The following is a 21,131-nucleotide window of genomic DNA, read 5'->3' as shown; positions in this document are numbered from 1 at the left end:
TATGTCAGACAAAGCCATGATCTTCATTGGAGGGGTGATTATTTATAAAAGTACAATTGCTCCCTCTTGTGGTTTTAACCAATGTTGATTTGACAAAATAAAGTCACATCAATCATAACATTCTGGTAGCCACTGTTTTATCATTCTCTATGTTTTCACTCGCAAAATCTAGTATTATATTTGAATATTGATTAAGGCTAGTTTTAATTTATGTAATTAATTATTTATTGATGAATGGTAAGTCTTGTTGGACAGACTAGGCTACATCTGCCCCCCTACTGGGCTGTAACCTCCCACCCTGCCACCCCTACCACTAAACTACCAACCCACCCTCCCCTGCCCCAGTTTGACCCGCTGCATTCCATCAAAGGCCATTCTAACCCTAACCCTGACTCAAACTGGCAGCACAACTCCCTTTACTTTACTTACTGTATCTACATACAGTATACAGATGGGGTTAGGTTATTCTTAGTTGTTGTTTTTAGTTTTGGTTATTCTCAGTGGTTTGCTGAAAAATGTTGTTACATGTTTCAAAGTTGTATTTGTGCTATAAAATACTATTATAATGTAGGAACAGTAGCTCATTAGTAGCTCAATAGAAGCTTATAATCGGTTTAGGTTATTTATTATAAGTTTAGATAGAACGCTAGGAAACTGTAAAGGAGCAAGACCAAATCATTCCAATGAACCTATACGTGCACTTGTTAGAACGGTTTTAATAGCCTACAGTAAGTCCCTTAGTCATCTACGCCAATCATGCTTACAAGCTCACACGAAAAGTGAATGCACTGCAGTAAAACTAGGAATTTGACATGCATAGACGCATGGAGATGGTATATCTGACTAATACACGGGGCGTACAGTGGAAATGGTTGGCAGTTTTACAGGTTGGACATCATTATCTACCCGCACCTTTGAGATGTGAGAATGGGTCTACTTCTTAAGACGGTGAAATGGAATCGGAGGAATTTCACTTCACCCGGAAGGTGGGAGGGCGTCAAAATGCAAGAGAACATTGGCGAGCTGAGACGCGCTCCACGGTCTCCACTTGGGCTTTGAACGAGAACAGGGATAGATAGTTACGGGTATTATGACTGTGATCCTCAAGTCCCGTTCAGAAACGTGTGCAGAGTTTATAATTACTAAAAACGTTATTGAGAGTGTATTTGAAGGGTTCTGTACAGTTGTCGCTAAATCATATCCACACATCCAGCCGTTCAATGTGCGTAAAACGGTTTTATTTATTCGCCGTCCTGTCCGGACTTGCAGCTTCAGGTGAGTGAGAGAGCGGATCTGTGATAACCTGCCTAAGGAATTCATTTAGTCTACTTATTTGTTGTCACTTTTGTCAACTTTCTGCCGTAAACGCATTCGATATTCACTTTTACAAGTTTAAGGATAAACGTTAAATGCAATGCACATTCTCAAAGCCCAAACATGTCTATGTTGTAGGCTACTGGATATGATTGACATCAATTAATATTCGACCAGCCACATTTTGGTTATAGGCGACATTAACAGTTTGTTATATTTCTCTTAGTAAAAAACAGAGTTTTTCCTCCTAACTCTGGGAAGACAACACGTTGGCCCTGAGCTCATTGCCCCCTTAACCAACCACCCCAATCCCCACATGTGGAAATTCTACCGGACCTTAGGCTACCTTACGCTAAAGTGACCCTTGGGCATAATTGAGAACAGGTACCCTACGGTCGTTTGGTAAATTGGCTAGGCTGGCACCCGCATGGTTACCCCGGTGCATTCCAAATACTATTTGCGATATTACAGTCTATCCGGTAGCCTACTCCTAATGACTTCGCAGTAAGTCGCGGCATCATTGTCTCCTGGCTCACGCTACATAATTCCCTTCCTGCTTTTGATTCATATCCATCCGTGCTTGCGTGTCATTGCTTTGTTGTTTGAGTATGGCTTGACCACCTTCTTTCCATCTAGGCTGTTCAGGATGTTGCTGAATATTACTGAGCTACACTTGGAAGTGCTACCTAGATTTTTATAGATAACAAAACATTTATAAACGGTGGTTGTCATGATTCAATTGCTCACATTATTATTGGTGTGAAGTATTCTCGTAAAATGCAAGGGAGATAATATTTGCCTCACCAAAGAACATTTATTCCTTACGCACACAGTGGCCTATTTAACCTTGACTTAATCTGCGTGAGTGTCCAATCGTCTAAGTGGATTATTTTCCACATACAAGTCGATCATATTCATAGGTAATGCATTCTTTGACCAGGCTCTGAGCAAATGTTTGCTTCACTGATTATTAGGATCTGTCACTTAATAGCTCATCAGGCTTCCTCTCCATATTGTACGGATGTTTGAGTTAGTATAGTAAGAGTCACATTAAGAATAAGAGAAAGACTCTTCTGTGTTGGTTAATATAGTGATTTTCTAAAGGAAGAAGAGCTAGTACAATCTACAGTATGTGTTCATTGTAGGTCATGTAAAACACTAGGTGTCCAGTAAATGTCATTTTTATCAAAAGAACATCACTGGCCGTCCGCCTCCTGTGCCCATGCTGTTGATGTCCTCCATCTACTCAGTCAGAAACTCCCTAGTCTCAAGGATGGTGTACAAAAGCCTGTATCAGACTAGCCAGCTAACCAGACATACTCATTCACCCACATCCCTCTGACCGACTGTGTGTGTATGTGATACCTCCCCATCTTTTACTGGTCTCTCTCTCTCATTCAGATGATGTACTCAACAATCAAAGCCTTGCTTGAGGAATCAATTTTAATAATTCAAACATGTTCTCACTATGGTTATTAGATATTTTGGCTGAAGATGAAGCTTCTATTCTGGCAGCCACCCTGAACTGCACTAATACAGGAGGGTGTCATGTACACACTGTTACAGCAGTCCTACCGCTGCTGTCAGAAATAGGTTACAATAATTACTAGTGTACAATATTACCCGTGTCTGCACAACATGTCAGAGCATTCCTGACTCCAACCCTGATGTTGCAGAAACACTTCTATAATGTGTCACTCTTCCAGACTTCAACCCAAGAAGTATTATAGACATTCTTGCTTTCTTGCTGTATCCAAAATGCAAAATAGATTAGGAATCATTGTCTAAAACTTAATTTTAACGTTTATTATTGTCTTGTTTTGTCATAAGAACAACAATAACATGCTACTTTCGGCTACGTGACTAATGTCTCTACTGGCTGTCTTGGCTTGTTACTCAACTTGTTACGTCTTGTCTTCCTTCTGAAGTGTTCAGAAGTCTCCTTGAGCTGCACATGACCCTGCATGCTGCAGCTTGTCAGTCAGGTTTTAGTCACTCACCTCAATGCCTACACACTTGTACACATACGCACACCCACAAGTATTATTGTTTTCGGTTTTGCTTGGCTTTTATACATAATTTTTGTTGCTATGATAGCATGGATATCTTTTTCCTTGTCACCAACGACCACCTCACTATCATGGATTCAGTATGTTTGACAAAGGAGGTGTTGACACACCTTGTGGGGGTGGAAATGCAAGCTTTTAAATGGACCATTGATAAACCTCCACACAGAGGTGGCACTGAGGTCCCACTCACCACAAACCTCAACTTCACACCAACTTCTCTCCTGGGACTTCAATGCTTCATTACTCTTAAACACAGTTTTTTTTTTAAACAATAGGTGTGGGTCTGAAATTGAAACAGTGATTTTGTTTGGTTTTGCTTCCTTCCCAGCCAAGCCCATGTCTGGTCTGTAGCAGAGTGTGCTCCAGAGTTATCTAAACAGAGAATATGCTGTAAACTACTATTTCAGTTCCAGGGGATATGTGAGGGCAGGGATGAGAAGACAAGAAAAATTCCAGAAACTTCTCCTGAGACTTTTTGATAGTGCCACAGCTACTTAAAAACAAGTATTGAAGAAAGTCCATATATAGAGATGTAGAAGAGCTGGATAAGGATTGTGGTGAGAACTGTGTATGCGTGTCAGGGCAGGCTGGAAGATTCTGGTACGCAAACACTTTTTCTCCTTATTCCTGAGGACCAACTTGTATTTTAAATCTCTTTTAATGAAGCCAATCTTGCTTATGGACAATAACTTTGATCATCATTTACATTGTGAGTGATAAAGAGTTAAAGGAGGGAGGGACAGGAGAAGAGTGGACGGGATGGGGTGTTGTATTTTTAAGGGGAAGGTGAGACAGTAGTGCAGGATTTGAACCTCAGACTTGGCCTTCTTTGATGAATCTTGCATTGAATTCCTCAATGTTTCCAAAATTCCGATACTGCAGTACTGTGTTTGCTTTAGGTAGATTTACCAATGTCATCTGCTTGGCTATGGAGATAGGGCATCGGGTTTTTGGTAGGCCTGACCATATGAGCCAGGCTCCACTTGTTAGCAGATTTACTGAAACATACAACACTGTAATCTGGGCAGAGCTTGCAGAGTCAGCTTTGAAACTCGGGTGGGGGGAGTGGACTAGGTTTGATAGATTGAACATTTATCCTCTCTCGCTGTCAACAGGTTACTGGTCTGGACCAATTATGGATGAATTACGGCGAGAAAGAGCGACAGACAGACAAACAGACAGAGGGAGAGATGGGGGGGAGGAGACAGACATACAGTACTGACAGAAAAACAAGAAGGAGGGGGGCAGATAGAGTCAATTAGGAATTTGTGAGAATGTGTGGGGAGAAATTACTTATGGCACACCTACACTGCAGTTCACATGAACGTAGATTCACTGCTTCCAAGATTGGACTTGAGTTATAAATAATATTTTAATGACATTACTTATTCTGTATTTGTAAATTGCATTTTTTTGTTGTTGAAGTTTTTGGATATGGTAGAGCACACAAGTTGCCACCTGTCCACAATTTGTCTTCATTTTCTTTTGAAGGCTCTAGACTGGTCTTGTACCTATTGGAGTTTGCGTTACTATACCTGACATTGATCTAGAATTGACAACTGTGACTTTGCCATGCTTTTCACAATTGCTGAAGGAGATAAAAAAAAGAAAGGATGGGAAGTGAGATGAATAGAAAATATACTTGTATCGAACCCTGACCAGGGGGTCGCACCGGAGTCTTAGCGTCTGTGAACACCTCTTTGCACCCCTGCCCCTTCTATGTGAGCCCACCCCCCCTCTCACTTGAAAGAGGTTCTGTAAACGAAGCCTGTGCTTGAGAAACCTCTACGCACAAAAGGAGGAGAAGAGAGAGTCTTTGTAATCTCAGTCTTTGTTACAAACTGTAAAACCGGCCAAAATGTTTCCTCCTAGGCTCAGTCTCTGGGAGTCAGGTTTCCATTGGCCTGTTCAGCGATAGCCTGTTCTGAGACTCAGCCACACACAAGATCTGGAAAACTACATGTAAACACAAATTTCCTCATTTCAAAGGGGATAACAGTCCTGAGTTTTTTGTATTTTTATTGATCCTGTAATATTCAGCATTGGACTGTTCATTGAATATTGTAAAAATGTTGTTTAGTGTGGTTCAGTAGGCTACAGTATGTTACTGTGCCATAGAGACAGTTATGCTCTCTGGCCCAGTTCACAGTGGTGGCTATAGAAGCGTGAATGTAATATAGTTCAGCATTGTGGGAAATGAAGGCACTAACCATACAGGAAGCTTAGCCCACTGAAAGCTCCCTGTACTGTTAGATCCTGCATGGCCTGGTGCCAAAACAAGTCCCTAGTGAGGCGCCTAGTTCTCTAGCCAGTACACATTAGACCTCAACAATGGATACTATTTACAATCGCCTTGACCACAGTTCAAGTTAAGGGGTATAAATAGGAGTTTCCTATGAATATGTTTTCCCAATCTTGTGCCTAATGGCATGTTGAGAAGACAGCATTACATACAAGTTCAAGTAGCAAGTTAGATGTTCATGTCTTAACCAAAGAAACCTTTCGGACACAATGTCTCAGCAATGTGTGTAAAGTTGGACAAAAGCATTTTTGGTCATTTAAGTCTGGTTGTACTGCAGTAAAGACAGTAGAAACCTTCGCACCAGCTTATGGTTGTTTTCAAATATCCAGAAGAAAATGAAGGGAAAGACAGACAGGCAGGCAGACAAACGTCTCATCTCTCTCCGCCTCTGCGCCTTGTCATCCTACTTCGATGGATGAACTCGTCTTAGAGAAGCCAAGCTCCGGCAATTCCTATGATCTAATGCAATGACATGCATCCTGATGATTAATTAGTGTTTGCTAATGAGCACCTAAATGGTATTTGTGTGCCCTATATAAAAGCCCTTGCCAAGAGCAGAGATTATTACAGTAATTTAGAACACACTGTAGATCTTATCCCTATCAACATCTCTCCTTGGTGCAGAAGCTCTAATTAACCATGATTTCAAATCATTAGAAAATGCATCAAAAGCTGTGTCGGAGGAAAGCATCACCATAGAGTAATAAAGCAGGATCTTATTTAATCAAATGTGTCTACACGGCGAGGGTGTCTGTTTGCTTTTCAATAATGCCATAACAGTAATAGTTAGTTAGTTAATAGTTCAACCTATGGAGTACCCTGATATAATTCTATATCAGGGAGAAACTCTAATCTCAAACTTCAACATGGGCATTGTATGCCCCCCCCCTCCCTCTCCTTTCCTCCACCCATCTTCGCCAATTCTTGTAGAAAGATGAATATGTTAGGGAAGGGTGTGCATGCATTAGCTTTCTACACATGTCCTTTCACACGTCAGACCCAAATAGCAAAGTCTGGAAACTTAGACCTGGGCAAGCCCACGTACATGCATACACACAAACACCCCCCCCCACAAACACATGCCCAGACTGAGTCCTCTCTCCTGCCAGAGAGTGTCATTAAGCAGGGGACTGATACAGGCAAGCGCTGATCCTATCTCTCTGATGGATATCCTAAGTACTGGCATTTTTCTTCCTCCCTGGGCATTTCCTCAGACAGACTCATTGCGCCTGCCCAGAAAGGAAAAAAAAGAAAGAGAGAACTAAATGGTGTGTCTGTTGCGTGTGTATGTATAAGAGCGTCTGCTAAATGACTAAATGTGAAATGTGTATGTGAGAGAGAGAGAGAGAGAGAGAGAGAGAGAGAGAGAGAGAGAGAGAGAGAGAGAGAGAGAGAGAGAGAGAGAGAGAGAGAGAGAGAGAGAGAGAGAGAGAGAGAGAGAGCGAGCGAGAGAGATGTGCGGGTTCTGATTGCAATGAAATGCATTGTAAATAAACTGTACTGGCATTTTTCTTCCTCCCTGGGCATTTCCTCAGACAGACTCATTGCGCCTGCCCAGAAAGGAAAAAAAAGAAAGAGAGAACTAAATGGTGTGTCTGTTGCGTGTGTATGTATAAGAGCGTCTGCTAAATGACTAAATGTGAAATGTGTATGTGAGAGAGAGAGAGAGAGAGAGAGAGAGAGAGAGAGAGAGAGAGAGAGAGAGAGAGAGAGAGAGAGAGAGAGAGAGAGAGAGAGAGAGAGAGAGAGAAGAGAGAGAGAAGGAAGAGCTCATTTAAAACACATTAAGGTTAAGAGGGACGGCGGGTCAGTGGTGACAGACTGCCCCTGCTTTCTTTAATGTTTGAAGCGACGTCTGGGCCGGGGCTGTGGTGCTCGATGGGGGCGGCGGGGTGGGGGCGGGGGCCTACAGGAAGCCCTCGTCCAGCTGATAAGCGGGAGGCAGGTTCCTGGAGAGCCCCGGCACACAAGCAGCTATTTTCCCCAGCTCCCTGAGTGAACTCATTAGATCAACAAATCCACCATTTATATACACAACCACTGACATTGCACTGAAGCTCCAGATATGCACAACACTGTACTGTATGTGACTACTAGCACTGTGATGCTATTACGTTGGTCGGATTCAATGGGCTAATTTGTATGGGGAGTTTGATTGTGGTTGGAGCTAAAAGCAAGCAGGGGACCGATCTTAACTTCACCTGGACTGAATACGCATTTGCAGAAGCATGATAAATGACGACAGGCTCTTTTCTTATTGGAGAAAAACATGCACTATCAGCCGACCCCTGGTGTAATGTTATTATGCAGTGAGACAGGAAATGTGGAAAGCGATTAAGAATGTCTCTTCCTCGGCCTGTGCGTGTAGAACGTCCCATTACGGACTCCATCCAATTCCTCAATATCTTTGAGATGGGGTCGGGATATGTGTAGGCTTCTCATCTTAAAGGATGACTCCATCGCAGACTTCTATGTAGATTTGGCTGATTCGCCATCCACTCCATAAATCCGAATGACGCCGTAAAACACAGACACAGCTGTTCCCGCGTCTGTAAGGAATAATATTTATTTAGGAGAAATGGCTGTATGTTTTGAGAGAGGCTAGATAGCTTGGGGACCTCCAGTGAACCCCTCTTTATGCAGCTTGAGGAGGAGAAACGAGCATACATTAGCAATATTTGAAACCGATGCTTTTTCCCTGTGTGGCGCTGTGTGGGCTAGCAGGTCCTGGAGATCGACACCCAGTAACATGCATACCCTTTATTAGTGTCGATCCTTGCTGAATGTTCCAGTGTGCGTGTGTTACATCATTGAGCCAAATTCCACCACATGTGCAGGCGTGCTGCAAGTCAACGGGATAAAGGTCTACATGTCCTCTTCGGATGTCGAGGCAGTGAACGGAACTAACGTGCGGCTCAAGTGCACGTTCACCAGCACCTCGCCCATCCACCCGGCCGCCCTCACCATCTCCTGGAGCTTCAGGCCTCTCCAACCCGGGCGAGAGGAGTCTGTGAGTATGTGTTTGTGCCAGCATGTATGCGTGACATCTTTGACCCAGCAGTGAATCAGACTGTGTTGGTGAGACAGACTGTATACAGTACAGCTTCTTGTCATCCTCAGATGGGAGGGGTAATGGGTGTACATACTGTACTGCTTGGGCATCATTCTGTAACCGAATTAGCGTGAAGTGGTTCAACAGGTTTCCCTGCGTGGGAAGGATGTTGACATTCTTCATCTCCCCTGCCAGGTGTTCTACTACCATGACAAGCCCTACCCGCCTCCGGAGGGGCGGTTTCGTAAGCGGGTGGAGTGGGCGGGAGACATCATGGGGCGCGACGCCTCAATTGTGCTGCGAGAGGTCAAGTTCACCTACAACGGAACCTACGTCTGTCAGGTGAAGAACCCACCGGACGTCCACGGCAATGCAGGGGAGGTCCACCTTCACGTTGTGACTACAGGTTGGTCATGCATGTGGACTGGGACTGGGAGTTTTGAGTGAAATGTCCCAAGAAGCAAAGTGTTGCGTAATCTACTTCTGGATTCCTAGGTTGACTTGAAAAGATAGTTAGTGGTGAGATCTCTTTATTAAGATAAAATATTGGTCTGGCTTCCTAGATGCTAAAAGATAATCCTTGTTGAACAGGGTTTTTGTTGTGGATCTCTTTTTGTTTGACAGCTTCCTTCTCGGAGATTGCTATCCTGGCTGCATCCATTGGGGGCGCCGTTGTGGTTCTTGTCATCGTCCTTATCACCGTGGTTTCTGTGAAGCGCTGCAGGAAAGAAAGGCCGGAAGGCTTAGAGGAGGTGCCCGGAGGAGAGAGAAAAGACCCTACCGTGTGGTAAGACCAAGAGAAAAGAGAGAAAGAGGGAGGGAGAAATATCCATCTCTCTGTCTCCTCCTTCAGGTCGGGTTTATTTGGGACTGGGGCTCTTGAGGTCTTTCTGTGGACACTATACCTCGACTTTTGAACTACAACTGTCCTCTGATCCTTGACCTTGGGGAACATGAACCTGGACATATAGCTGTACAGCTGTTTTACAGAGTTTCTCACTGATTAAAAGTGCCTTAGAAATACTGTAGATACTGTAGATACCAAGCTTGTTGAAAACACATTTTATACTTCAAAGCAACAAATCTGTGATCTTTTGTCATATTTTCCTATGTAACCCAAATGGCTTCCGAACACATTTCTTTTTTTGGTAAAGATGTATGGAACATTTCAAGTTTGAAAAGCTATGTATCTCAAGCAATCATGTATTACTAACCAATTTCAAAATCCAGCATCATGCCAATCATTGTCAGCACTTATCCAATCTGTTGTCTGTCCATGTTGTGCTCTCTTTGTGGGTTTGTGGGATAGATCGTTTCACACGTCACCTTTCCAGCAATCAATAAATATTATTGCTGTTTTGTATATGTTAGTGAGGCTGTATTTCAGAAAATACTAAAATAGTTTCACACTGGGTTTCGTAAGCGGGTGGAGTGGGCGGGAGACATCATGGGGCGCGACGCCTCAATTGTGCTGCGAGAGGTCAAGTTCACCTACAACGGAACCTACGTCTGTCAGGTGAAGAACCCACCGGACGTCCACGGCAATGCAGGGGAGGTCCACCTTCACGTTGTGACTACAGGTTGGTCATGCATGTGGACTGGGACTGGGAGTTTTGAGTGAAATGTCCCAAGAAGCAAAGTGTTGCGTAATCTACTTCTGGATTCCTAGGTTGACTTGAAAAGATAGTTAGTGGTGAGATCTCTTTATTAAGATAAAATATTGGTCTGGCTTCCTAGATGCTAAAAGATAATCCTTGTTGAACAGGGTTTTTGTTGTGGATCTCTTTTTGTTTGACAGCTTCCTTCTCGGAGATTGCTATCCTAAAATAGTTTCTTCTGTTTGCAGTGACAAATTTGGGGCTGAAATTATCTAAACTGCTGTCAATGTTCAAAACAGGACAAAAGGAACATGTTGAATTTTTTTTGTTAGTTTACTTATCATGTTACACGTAATTTTCTGTGAAACGTATTCCTTCGAAACATTTTGGTAAATAACTCAACTAAAACCATGTTGTACCTTTCCTGTGTGTCTGGGGCTGAAGGTTTGCTTTGCTTCCTGCTCTGCTGGGTTTTCAGATCTTTCTGCACTTGGTACTCTTAGAAACAGCACTTCATGGGAACAAAATCAGTCATACCCTGAAATCACTGAAACAAAACCTGCTCAAACCTTTGAAGTCGTCCTCCCTCCTCTCAAATCAAATTGATTTTCCCCAAATTACACATTTCCGTTTTAAATGACTTCCTTAGGAGACATAGTTGCTTCTGATAGGGCAAAATCCTGTTTACCTTGTACCCATGTCTGCATCACCCCAACTGTGTGTGTCTATGTGTTTGTACATTATTGTGCAGCTGTCTATAACGTGTGCATGATTGTTATGTTTCGTGTGCCCGTGTGTGTCTTAGCGACCCTGCAAGGGCTGTCCATTTGTATATGCCGGAGAAGGAGTATGAGATTGACAGCTCAGATGGTATGATATCTGACGCCAGCACTAAAGACCCCAGCTCCTCCGAAGACGAGGAACAGGACTCTGATGATGCGGGGGGAGATGACAGTGACTGAGACAGGAGGTGACATCGACATATAAATAGGAAGATCCATAACAGCAAATGTAAGACCAGGAGGATCACAAGGACAGAGCCATTTGAATGTAATACTGGGTCTCGGAAACATGAAATTAGAAGAAGATTCAGGAAAAGTAAATGAAGGAAGAAATGGAAGAATTGAATTTCAAGTTTGCAGAGCAAATTTGAACTAAAAGAATAAGAGTGCAGTTCACGTGAGCTTAGCATTCCATGAAAGAAGGAAACAGTCTAAACAGACTTGATTCTCGTTCCTGGCCGATCAGGCCAGTACCGGCCTGCTACCCAGAGCAGAACCAGGAGTATGTGAAGGTCAGAGAAATGCTGTCTGACTGACATGAAGGAGGCTGTTCTGAATACAATCAAGGCTCAATTCCACTTCAGGATCTGGCTCACTGACAGGGCTTTAGCATTCATAAGGAGTTAAGTGGAATTCCTGTATTGACAGGCAGGATCGATCCCAACCTAACCAGGATCTAGGGTCTTGAAAATCAATTATGTTGATACTTTAACAATACATTGAAAAGTACAATCATTTCTAAAACTTACAGATTCAAAATCAAGAACTTAACAGATCCTTACCCACAAATCCTTCCTCTAAGAGAGATTAGGAATTATAAATGGGCCAATACTACTAAACTGAAGCACTTAATTACACATTTATGTGTCCAGGAGACCACTGCAGGTCCTCTTCAAACTTGGGTCAAATACTTGAAGTCCTTGAGTCTGGAATGTTATGTGGTAGGGTTTTTACATTTTAGAAAGTAACTTATTGCCTATATTGTACAAGGTCAAATAAGAAAAGTATTTTATGAATGGCATGCTATACAGTATGCTCCAATCACCAACAGTGAGAACTTTAAAATGGCTTCCATCATCAGATTGTAGTGCTATAGTATACAGTTTGCATGAGTCTATCACCTAGAATGAGCTGTCCTCAACGCCATGGCTGTGTGGGAGTCGAACAGAGTATCTACGCAGTTAGGTCTGAAAACCTTTTGATTGCATTTGTCCTTGAGACCTTTTCTCAAAAAAGCATCAAAAGTATTCTACCATACTAACATTGTAACATTTCTTTCTACAGAACTGTCTGTATGGAAACACTGAGTTTATTTTGTGTCAGAGTTGTTGTTTTAGATATACAAGAAGCATTTCATCCGACTGTTGTAACAATAAAAGTCACAGTTTGTTTTTATAGATTTTATAATGAAATAAAGTTTTATGAATGTTCATGACACTGCCTCAACTTGAACCTCCAATCTCCTCCACGTCACATCTAGAATTCCATACACTAATCACACAAATGCACACCTCATCGGCACACTTCATTTCATATGTCATCAATTATGTAACAACATTATCTATTATCCATTATCTCTTGTCCATTATGCATCATTATCTATGATGGATTGTCTTAAGCTGTGTTCACAGTTTGTACATCTGCACAAGCAGGACTCGCTCGAAAACGAGATGGTACATATCAAGGGGTTTTAATCCTAAAAATAATTGTTTCAAAGATAAAATGATAATAATGTTCTCGCAAGCCCACAGTAGCAAAGTTGTAATGTGTTGTTTGTGTTTCTGCGTCCCTTATCACCAATCCGTTCCTCTGTGACCTGTGTTTGTGCGTGCTTCTTTGTTGAGTGAGAGCAGTCGTGAGCATGCATGCCTTATTTTGTGTGTTTGTATGTGAGCGTTGTAAGGGGTGTGTGTGTGGGGGGGGGGGGGAGTGTGTGTCTGTGTATTTGTGTATGCATGAGTTGGCACATGTGCATGCATACCTGAGTGTGTGTATTGATCAAAGTCTATCCCTTTGGTGCAGGTCTAGTTACTGACTGACAGAGAGCAGGGAGAGGGAGAGGGCAGACCAGAGGGATAATGCTGTCTAGAGAAAGGGGGTGAGGCAGGGAGTGCTTAATAGTCGATTAATGATTACGTTTTCATTCTTGAGAATGGCTAGTCTGTTAAAGAGGAACCAAATCCTCGTCAAATCCTAGCATCCTCCAGTACTAGCTTGTCATTATCCACTTTACTACAGATTGGCTTGAACTAATCACATGTACTCCTTAAGAGGTGGGGCACTGACTCATTTGAAAAAGACTGAATAATCTTAATAAATGAATAATGATGATAATAAAACTAATATGTTTTACAAACTGATTATATTGGTATTTAATATAGATTTTTACTTTACAGACCTTTAGTATTTTATGATAAAAATGTGAACCATGTTATATGGGAATCAATGGATTTATCATAGGCTAACCTGCTCCTAAGCCTAGCTGTGTCCTGAGTCATTCCTGCAAACCTAGTTGTACAGAGTTTTAAAGACAGTTTATCTGATCTATGTTGTTATGAAATGGAATTAAAACAATGTTGGAGCACTTTTTCCTTGGGCGAAAAATGAAGAGAATCACCCTCTCACACACGCACTGTAAATGATTGACTTAATCCATCTACTACCTAAATATCAGAGGAACCACACTCACAGGAGTGTTCCATTCACAACAGCAGAAAGCTCGACACTGTGGTTAAGTCCTGTCCTGAATAATACTACTGTCACACTCACAAACCCCCACCCACACGCATACAAGAAGGGTGTGTTGTTCATTTGCATAAACAAACACTCCACCATGGGAACGTGACACAGCTGTTAAACGTGACTGCTGGAATTCAGTGACGAGCAGTCTTCATCATCCTCTGGTGACAACATGTCAATTCTGTTTCACAATAGCAGCAGGGAGGTAAAAGCAGATCCTAATTCCATATAGTGCTCTAGAGAGAAGACTTCCACTTGATGCTATTGGTTGAGGCTTTCAGTCTCTGCTTTGAAGATGCAGCAAGATTGACGTGTTCACATGTACTCCCCTGGTCCTTGTGCGTGTGCAGTGATTATAGACTGGGTATTCTTCACCGTGTTGAGAGGGACCAGGCCACTTTTCATTGCAGAGCAGTTCACATCAGCCGAAACGACAGGTTTGTGACTTCACGCACACAGTCTGGCCTGGTCTTTCGAAACCACCTTTATTCGTTTTCATGGTGTTGACACCTGAAGAATCGGCCCCTTGTTTACCAATGCCTCCATGGAGAGGAAGACGATAAGTGAAGGACCATTCAGGATCAGTGGGAAGCTGGAGCTGAAACGCACACTACTGTACCTCCACAGAGGCCTCTCTATGCACCATCACAATACCATGTACACAATGCAATACAACACAAAGCAGCACTGTGTCACCGCATGCACTTAACCAGGTACCGTATGAGAGCCAGGGTCTACTGCCCTTCCGCTCTGTCCCAACATCTATCTCCTCCTGTCTGCAGCAGAGATCGCTCCTGAAAATGGTGGTCTGAGTTAATATGATTGCTGCAAACAATTATCTTGTCTGCACATAAAACACCCCAGTGGCAAAAAAGGGTTTTTCTTAAGTGGAATCCGTCTCTCTCTTTCTGTCTCTCTCTCTATCCATCTCTCTCTCTCTCTCTCTCTCTCTCTCTCTCTCTCTAATTCACATTGGCCTGGGATCAAGCAGCATGCTTTTAAATAGTGGTGGTACTAGAAAAATAAACATCTTGCCTCATTAACGATAATTACATAGCTAAATGTGTGTTTTGGGACAGGGTTAATGTTGTTGATAGCATCCCAGTCCAACAGGGGGATTTTTTACATTAGTGAGACATGATCAGCATGGACCCAAGGGGTCAGGCTCTGTAAGGGCTCAGGGCAGTGTCACTGTCACAGTGACGAAATACAGCAATAGGAATCTCTGATCTATTGAATGTTACATTTAAGGTCAACAGGATGACAGAAACGCATGGTGATAGCGTTAGATAAGCCACCTGCAGTGAAGGGTTATGTACATAACCTGCAGCACTATGTCACAAGCTACAGGCTACTATAGAGGAAAACAGTCAGCATGATAAAACGACACCGCATCTTCCCTAACGAAAATGATTTTAATTTGTTTCATTTCATTACACACATTACACATTTCTAAACAGTCCTTTTATGCATCGTATCCACTTCCTGAAACACCTGTTTGTCAGGTAGCTTGCGCAGCAAAGAGGGACTACCCAGTTGCTATCGTGCTCTACGACATGGAACAATTGAATAATCGTTAGAAACATGGACGACGAGTTTTCAAAACGTAGAACACCATTACTTTAGTAGCCTTGCACCAAATTAATCCATCAATACACGACAAGTCGTACTTAACACGAACATGTTCCGACAACATCGGAATATACTTTTGGACATATACTTTTTTCTCATAATTTGTTTTGGTAAGTAAGTCTATGATATAGCCTATTTCAAGGCAACCTCGATGCGGGTAGCCTATTTGGCGATACACACACTAGAACTGTATATTTTTCGAATGAACTGTTGAGCCCTTCGGCGACTGTGGCAAATATCCTGTTTAAAACCTTACGTAAGTAACAAAGTCACCTGTTATTGTTGGGTGGCTCCAAACGAAACGCTTGGGGCCTAAATGTCTACCTCAATAATTCGTAAGGTAAATCTCCACGTAAATAGACAGATCTTTATTCGAAATACAACACTGTTCGTGATTGTCACAATAAACTTAGAAGCTGCCAATGTGTTGTGACAGGGTTTTGCTAATCATCTTTCTGTCAACCTTTGCTTGATTAAAGTTTCAGCGTGAACGCCTGGATTGTACCTTTAGTTTCTGTTGGTCAATCTCTCAGAGCAGACATTCGACTTTTTAAGATTCAAAACGACTAAGAGACAAATCATGTTTCGGTTTTGGGCCAACAGCCATTATCGCCATTTAAAATATGATGATCGAAGGATCACATGATTTTTTGAGATTGAAAATAGTGTCTTAAATTGCTGCAAATGTGAATCCTTTAATCGGTGCAAAGTGTGTGTCACTCTGTCTCTGTCTGTCTCTCTTAGTGTTTGTGTGCTAAACCAGAATGTGATGAGTTCATGGAAATAGTTTGCAAATCAAGGTTCTCTCTTACCAGCCTTTATTTGATCTTTTGTCGTTTAGATTTTGAATAGAGAGCTCTGACAACAAGATGGCTTTCTGCAAAGTGTTAATGAATCAGTCAATCATTGTGCTTGGGGTTTAAGGTAATTTATTGGTATTCCTCTGGTGAGACTCCCACAGAGTAACAGCAAGTAAAACAGAACCAAAGTAGGCCTATTTGTAAACAAAATAATTTCCTGAACCCATCACCTTCTCTTTCTCTCTCTCCCTCTCCCCTAGGCCTGTCCAACGTGTCAGCCATCTTAGTGAGCTCTCCTGCGGAGGTCCACGGTACTAGGGGAGACTCTGTCACACTGACCTGCACTTTCACCTCCACCAGCAGGGCCACCAGCCGCATGTCTGTTGACTGGGCCTACCGGCCGCAGAGTGGAGGCCCTCCTCAGGCCGTGAGTGCACACACATGCACGACCCATACAGATGACATGCACATGTTCATACACGCATGCATACCCACCAAAGCACATATGCATGCCTACACTCATACAAATACACATGCATGCACATGCATATGCATAAACGCACACACAACCTGCAAAACACTTAAGCTTGACCAGCCTCCTGATGATCAACGCACAAGTTGAGCTCAACCCCTCATGGACCACTAAGATCCCATCAGTGTCCATTCGCAAACACTTTCATGTCTCCCTCCAGCCCCTGGAGGGCTAACCAAAGCCCTGGGCAATTTAGTCTCGGACCCCTCTTCCTCTGTGGTATAAGTGGTAAATGAGTCCAAACTCCACCCAGGCCCTGCGACCCCACATGTCCAGTTTCCTGGCCAAGTTCTCTATAGGGCCAACCGCATAAGTGTCTAATCCAATTTGACCAGCTAAGATCTCCAGAGCCTGTGGTTGGCTGTAACATCCGGTCCTTTAGGAGCGCTCATAGCTAAGTGACGGCTAATGTCCTGTGGCTCCACTAATGGCCTGGTAGGGCTGCTTGGTTTAGTCATTGCGCTAGTAGCCCAGACTTTCTGTGTGTCTGCGTGGAGACAAATGTTGAAAATGTTAGCGTTTGTCATCGGATGTAGAGTGCCATGCCCTTAAGCAACACGCACACACTCGTTCAGTCTTTATCATAGGGAGTGTTAGCTATCAACAGCCCTAGCCTGGGTGGGGCCACACTAGATACCAGACATGTATTCACCTGCACCTTTGCTTAGCCAAGGGTCGAGATAGTGGGTGAATGTGTGGGCATTATTTCTCAGCTGCACAATACACAGAGAGACACCAGGGGGCAGAGGGCCTGTTGCCGTTGCTACAATCCAATTTCATTAGCAGATTTATCCGTTTTATTGCTATGATCGTATATCAAATTCTGACCATGAATAAGCATTTGAAAATTCAATCAGAAAAAAAATCCTTAACAAGCCATGCTTTCAGAGCCAAGAAGAATTAAAACATTTCTACAGTTTGCTGCATGATCATCAATATGGTGAGAATTAATTTCCCGGATTGAATCGGGTGCTGGAATTGATTGACTACAGAGTCCATTGCTTCAATCAAATATCAAGAGCACAGCAGATAGCCATGTACAAGCCAAGGATTCTGTGAGTGTTTCTTTCAGTGCGTCAGAATCAAACATGGCCATAGTCATTCAGAAAGTATTCCAGCTCTCATCTCTACTTCTCATCCCCTCATCGTCTCCCATCCACTTCACCTACCCCTCATCCACTCATCATCCACTCATCCTTCATCCCCAGCTTTTCTACTTCTCCCAGCCTCTCCTCGTCTCCTTGTCCTTCTCTCCACGATCATCCTCTCTCCTCTCATCCTCCGTTTATCATTTCATTCTCCTTTTCTCCCTCAGTTCTTCCACTTTTCCTCGCTCGTCTTCCCCCCCGCTGACGGGCAGTTTAAGGGGCGTGTCCAGTGGCAGGGCAGCCCCGCCCGGGGGGATGCCACTATAGTGCTGCTCAATGCCACCCTGAACGACAATGGCACCTACACCTGCTCTGTCAGGAACCCCCCTGATGTCCACGGGTCCCCCACCTCGCACACTGTCCTCACCATCACCCCCCGGGGTAAGCCTGTCATGTTGTGTCGTGGGTGTGAGTTTGTACGAGATACTATCAGAGTCTGTGTTTATATGCGTTCTTGGCTGTTTGTGTGTGATGCTCGGACTTCTCTCCTCCAGCGGTAGCGGTGAGGTTCTCTGACGTTGCCGTCCTCCTGGCCTTCATCCTACTCCCCTCGGCTGTCATAACCATGGCTCTGATTGGCCGCATGTTCTGTCCCCTTAGGGACAAGAACCAATCACATGCTTACCGTTCACCCATAGAGGTCATGGACGGGTGAGTGGATCTACTCTAACAACCAGTTGGTGGGTCTCCTGGGCCTAATAATCATAAACAGCAGCTGTACGATATCGAGCAACATGCCCTAGACTCTTAGAGATCATAGTCCTGGAGAACAGAATGGGAGTTCCACCTGCTCAATGGGGTCACATTTCTAACCTAGAATTCTGGTTCTCGTGCTAACTAAGGATTAGGCTGAACTGTGTGAGAAAATAATCAGAAATGTTCCAGAAGTTTGGCTTAAAGAACCCCCATATATATTTCTGATTTCTGGTCTTTCTAACAGCGATGAGCACGTCCTCCAACCTAAAAACACCAAGGAGAAGAACGGCAAGTGCTGTGACCTATATTTGATGGTACAACATTGCATTTCTGCATCCATAAATAACGTATAAGAACACGTCTGCCAGATCTGTTTCATATTCTGAATTTTACATGTGGTCTAGGTCTGAGTGTTTATGAAATATTGATCTTTTGCCCTCTTGTCTGGTGCTCCAGGATGACTATGAGGAGTACTACATCCAGAAAGAGAGGCCCCAAGAGGAGGGCATGGCTGAGTCTCAGTGCTAGACCCCCCTGGTGGCTGATGCTGTCATTACAGCCGCCATCACTGTCCTGCGAAGGGAGGATGTGAATTCTTTCGTTCACTTTTGGAGGGAAAAAAACTTTGGAATTCCAGTAACCTCCCTTACTTCAAAAGGATTCACTAAACATCCCTCTTCCTCGCAAACAATAATATGAGATAACAAAGCCATGGGATTTGGTAAAGAAAATGTTTGTTCTCCACTCAGAAGGACACCAGTCCAGCTCTCTTAAGCCCTAGCAATGTGGATAAGTGACGAGGAGACCAGTGAAAACCAGATTCCTGGCTTCAGCTCTGTCGAGGAGGGTGCAAAGCTGAGTATTCATCCACGAGATCCGATAGCTTAGACACACATACACACATGCATGGCTCGTACATACTGAGCACTATGCTTCCCTAAGATTCCATGTTTGTTAAATGTGTCACTTTATTCAAACATTTTTTACATGAAGGATAATTGTATGGGTTGTTTTGACTAAATTATTATCTGGTGTGCTACAGCTGTGAAAAATCTCTGGATGTTTTTGTACAGTTATTATGATGGTTTATTATGAAAACGTATTGGGTACGGCTCCACTAAATCCTACACCACATTCAAAGTTCCCCGATGGAATACTTGTGCTTTTATCATCGTTATACAATTTAACTACAATAAGGTTAATTATTTCATAACTTTTATGCTTGTTATTAAATTGCTACGGGAGGTTGTGCTTGATTAAAACACTATAGCATTCCTGTTCATAAGAGTCTGAGTTATATTGCTGATAGTTTTATTTGATGAACTACTCGTGGTCTTGCATAAAATGTTGTCCTTATTGTTCAATAAATGTCTCCAAACCATACTAAATACAAGGTGTGTTTAATTTGACTTGGAAAAGGAGGTCTGGGAGTCACTATATACTGTAGCTGCTTACACCTAGACAGAATATATCACATGGTACACACACACATACTTCCCAGGACAAGGTGATCAAACAGTAATCAGTAAATCCTCTGACTCATCCTGTCCTTCCATGAGCGTCCATATTAGCATTTCTAGCTCGTTTGAACTACCATGGCAACGCAGTCAGTAGTATTTTGAGTCTGTGGTTAACAGAAGAAAAGGGGTTCCTCTGGCTGCTGTTGAGGATAGCCAGAATTACTGTCTCTATCAAAGCCCATAGATTTGACAGGGTAGGAGACCGCAAGGGAGCACAGTGGAGGATAGTAATGATTTCTCTGTGTGGAGACTGGATGTGGAGTAAATCCCATAACACAGAGGGCGGGGGGGGGGGCACCTCCACCCCCCAACTTACCACCTCCTCTTCCACCGCCTCGCCCTTGTCCAACTGCCCCCCCCCCCGTACTCCTCCTGCTCGTAGTGCGTCTGGCATCTGCTTGCTCTCTGTGGTCAGAGGAGTGGGCGGGGGTGGGGGATGTGTTTGTGTGTGACAGAGGAGAGAGAGAGATAAAGAGAGACTGTGCTCGTATGTACAAGCATGTGTGTGTGTGCGTGTGTGTATTGTGCCTGGTCATCACAGCAAATTCTGCGCAAACCATGGGCAGGGAGGGAGAATGAAGAAGAGAGCCTGCCTGCCACACCCGACCCTCTAGCCCTCTTCTCCCCCCCTCCCTCTCTCCCTCCCTCCCTGCCTCCCTCCATGGCAAGAGTCTATCTGCCGGTGTTTCCATGTGAACGGAGAGCGCTGAGGGGAAGCTGACGTGTTCTTAGCGTGATCATGCCTCTCTTTGACACTTCCTTGCCTGCCAGGGAACAACCCTTGTCCCTTTGCCAGAACATGTTATTGGCACCACAATGGGTAATTTGGACCCGGCATCTGATGCTATTGATCTGAGCCTGCCACATGTATTGATTATAAGTGTACAAGCACAAGAGCAGACCCTAGTGTGTGATGCTGTGGCAGACTGTAGAACAGGACCACAAGC

At 43.5% G+C, this 21,131-nt stretch overlaps 3 protein-coding genes across 3 annotated transcripts in view; 2 read left to right on the top strand and 1 right to left on the bottom strand.

The window, feature by feature from the left end:
• The window catches only part of LOC134028942 (putative uncharacterized protein DDB_G0292636), a 384,233-nt gene that overhangs the window by 4,158 nt on the left and 358,944 nt on the right, over positions 1-21,131 (bottom strand). The gene's annotated exons all lie outside the window — the stretch shown is intronic.
• On the top strand, positions 830-12,547 carry LOC134028800 (myelin protein zero-like protein 2). Its single transcript, XM_062472622.1, has 5 exons — positions 830-1,275; positions 8,523-8,695; positions 8,933-9,143; positions 9,362-9,524; positions 11,141-12,547. Exons 1-5 carry the CDS (start codon positions 1,221-1,223, stop codon positions 11,295-11,297), a joined length of 759 nt encoding a protein of 252 aa, XP_062328606.1. The 5' UTR covers positions 830-1,220; the 3' UTR covers positions 11,298-12,547.
• mpzl3 (myelin protein zero-like 3) lies at positions 15,336-19,672 on the top strand. Its single transcript, XM_062473387.1, has 6 exons — positions 15,336-15,598; positions 16,549-16,715; positions 18,136-18,349; positions 18,463-18,619; positions 18,909-18,978; positions 19,121-19,672. Exons 1-6 carry the CDS (start codon positions 15,538-15,540, stop codon positions 19,190-19,192), a joined length of 741 nt encoding a protein of 246 aa, XP_062329371.1. The 5' UTR covers positions 15,336-15,537; the 3' UTR covers positions 19,193-19,672.

Source organism: Osmerus eperlanus, chromosome 11, assembly GCF_963692335.1.
Source record: "Osmerus eperlanus chromosome 11, fOsmEpe2.1, whole genome shotgun sequence".
NCBI classification, from domain to species: domain Eukaryota; kingdom Metazoa; phylum Chordata; class Actinopteri; order Osmeriformes; family Osmeridae; genus Osmerus; species Osmerus eperlanus.
Note: the sequence above shows the minus strand (reverse complement) of the source record. Positions and strands in the feature narration are given on the sequence as shown.